This window comes from Chinchilla lanigera, unplaced genomic scaffold (assembly GCF_000276665.1).
Source record: "Chinchilla lanigera isolate Chin_1 unplaced genomic scaffold, ChiLan1.0 scaffold00015, whole genome shotgun sequence".
Lineage (NCBI taxonomy): Eukaryota > Metazoa > Chordata > Mammalia > Rodentia > Chinchillidae > Chinchilla > Chinchilla lanigera.
In genome coordinates this window covers 8,074,123-8,076,342 of record NW_004955416.1, presented here as the reverse complement: position 1 = coordinate 8,076,342, position 2,220 = coordinate 8,074,123, and the positions used below count along the sequence as shown (strand labels likewise).

Genomic DNA, 2,220 nt, shown 5'->3' with positions numbered 1-2,220 from the left:
ATGTCATTAAAAAGCCTCTAAATGTTCTGCTTGTTACATTTGGCTACAGGAGAGGGGATTCTATGCTTATTTCAAAGACAAACTAAGCCTGTTTTGCCAAAAGTCGTAACTGTGTTCAGACTCCCATGCATAAATTAAGAGTTGGTGCTTACAGTGGACCTTTTCTCATTAATGTTCTGAAAAGATGAATAAAACAGAATTATTTGTATTTTTATTCTTGTCTTACAGGGAAAGGGACAGTAACTATACTCCCCAAATCATAGATCTTTTTAATTTTGAAGTGTTTGGATGTTTACAGAAGATCATTTGAAAACTGCTTTAGGAATCAAAGAGCATGGATCCCAGCAGTGACTACCATTTCCTCAATCAGATTTTGTGGCAAAGAGTGAAACTCACTTTGGTTTCTGGCATCTTTGAAGGCGTGCTCCAGCATGTGGACCCTAATAAGATTGTTGTCCTGAAGAAAGGTCTTGTTCAATTTTCCTATTCTTTTGTTTGTTTTAAGAAGTTAATGGCTGATTGTGAGGGATATCCTTGGGCTCATTAGCAACTGGGAAAGTGCTGTTATTTCTATTTTAGGGGAAAGATTACAGGAAGATGACTGTTTTCTGTAACAGAGGAATGTGTGTGCATAAGCTAGTTGGTTCCAATTTCTTTTTCTTTCTTTTTTTGAGATAGGATCTTGCTATGTAGCCTAGGCTGGCCTTGAACTCGAGATGACCCTCCTGCCTCAGCCTCCTGAATGCTGGGATTACAGGTGTGCACCACCTGTAATGCCTTGCCCATTTCTTTACTTTTATTGATGTGATAATGGACATTTTCAATTAGATACTTCTTAATTTCACTCCCTATGCATCTTGAGGTTAAAAGTAACTATTTTGTTAAAATTGCTGTCTGCTTCCACAGGCAAATCACAAAGCTAGTTAATTTTTCTCTTAGCAGTAAGTTGCTGAGCAGTTCAGTGGCTGGAAAAGCGATAGCTCTTCTACCTCTCACTATCTGTCATTCTCATGGGTCACAGGGTAGTCTGCATCTCTCAGCTGCACTTCTGGTTTCTCAGAAAGGACACAACTGTCCAGGTATTGTGGCACCTGCCTGTACTCCTAGCACTCAGATGGCTGAGGCAGGAGGATTGCTTTGAGTTCAAAACCAGGTAGCCTGGGCTACATAGTGAGTTTAAGACCAGCCTAAACTACCTAGTAAGCCCCTGTCTCAAATAAACTTAAAAAAAAAAAAAGAAAGAAAGAAAGAAACAACTGAGGAACAGAGAACTGGAGGAGAAGATACGAAGATACATAGGAAAGTGTGGGAGAGAGGTGCAGCCCTTCCACATACTCCCTGGTATACCAGCCTCCCAGCACAGGCAGGTGTTCACCATCTTGGAAGTTCCAGTATATAAAGTTTCTACTCACCTAGATTATTGATTGGCTAGGGTAGTTTTCCTTGCATGATAAATTTCAAGTTTATAATGGAAACAAATTATGATGGTATTTGAAAGATTAGTTTTGTTGTTAGACCATATTTTGAGTGAAAATAGGCTTTCATGGACTAGAATGAGACTGTAACAGGCTTTTGCAACATTAATTCAGTAAGTATTATTTTATTGGTTGTTTTATACCCCAGGTACTATGCTTAGTACCAGGAATATAGATCAGAATAACATGGTCACAGCCCTCAAAGATCTTAGTCTATAAGGAGAAAAATATGCAGAGAAGTGTTACAGACTGATCATCTCTGATAGAGGGAAGCCAGGTGCTTTGGAAGCAAAGTCCTGCACGTTTTCATCTGGGAGTGCTTGGGTGAGGATGCTGGGGAAGGGCCCAAAAGGGGGAACTGACAGAGGACTGCATCCCGTGTGTAGGAATTCACAGAGGCAGAGGGGAAGGTTATTCAAGCACGTGATGTTTAAACTCCGTCGTACAGCAGAATCACCTTGAGCACACTTTAAACAGCGTGCTGGGCCCTGCTCCCAGAGTTCTCATTCTCAAGTCTGGACGGGCCTAAGCATTCGCACTTATCGCAAGTTTTCCTATGATGCTTGGCTTTGGAGCCACATTTTACAAGGATCGTTGTTTTGAGTAGAAGTGATAGAATGTCCAAATATGTAGAGGCCTAGAAACTTGGCACCTTCAGAAATCCGAAGAAGGTTTCTATGTGAGGATGTGAAGAGGGATGAGTCTGGAGGTGTAAGCAGGGGACAGGGCAGAAGGACCTCACATT

The 2,220-nt window shown here is 41.2% G+C and overlaps 1 protein-coding gene across 1 annotated transcript in view; it reads left to right on the top strand.

The window, feature by feature from the left end:
* Positions 1-2,220, top strand: part of Exd1 (exonuclease 3'-5' domain containing 1) — a gene marked incomplete in the record, with an annotated part of 57,715 nt that overhangs the window by 13,561 nt on the left and 41,934 nt on the right. Inside the window, 1 exon segment of the mRNA XM_013512483.1 lies at positions 229-467. Within this exon segment, the coding sequence (XP_013367937.1) occupies positions 335-467 (133 nt within the window).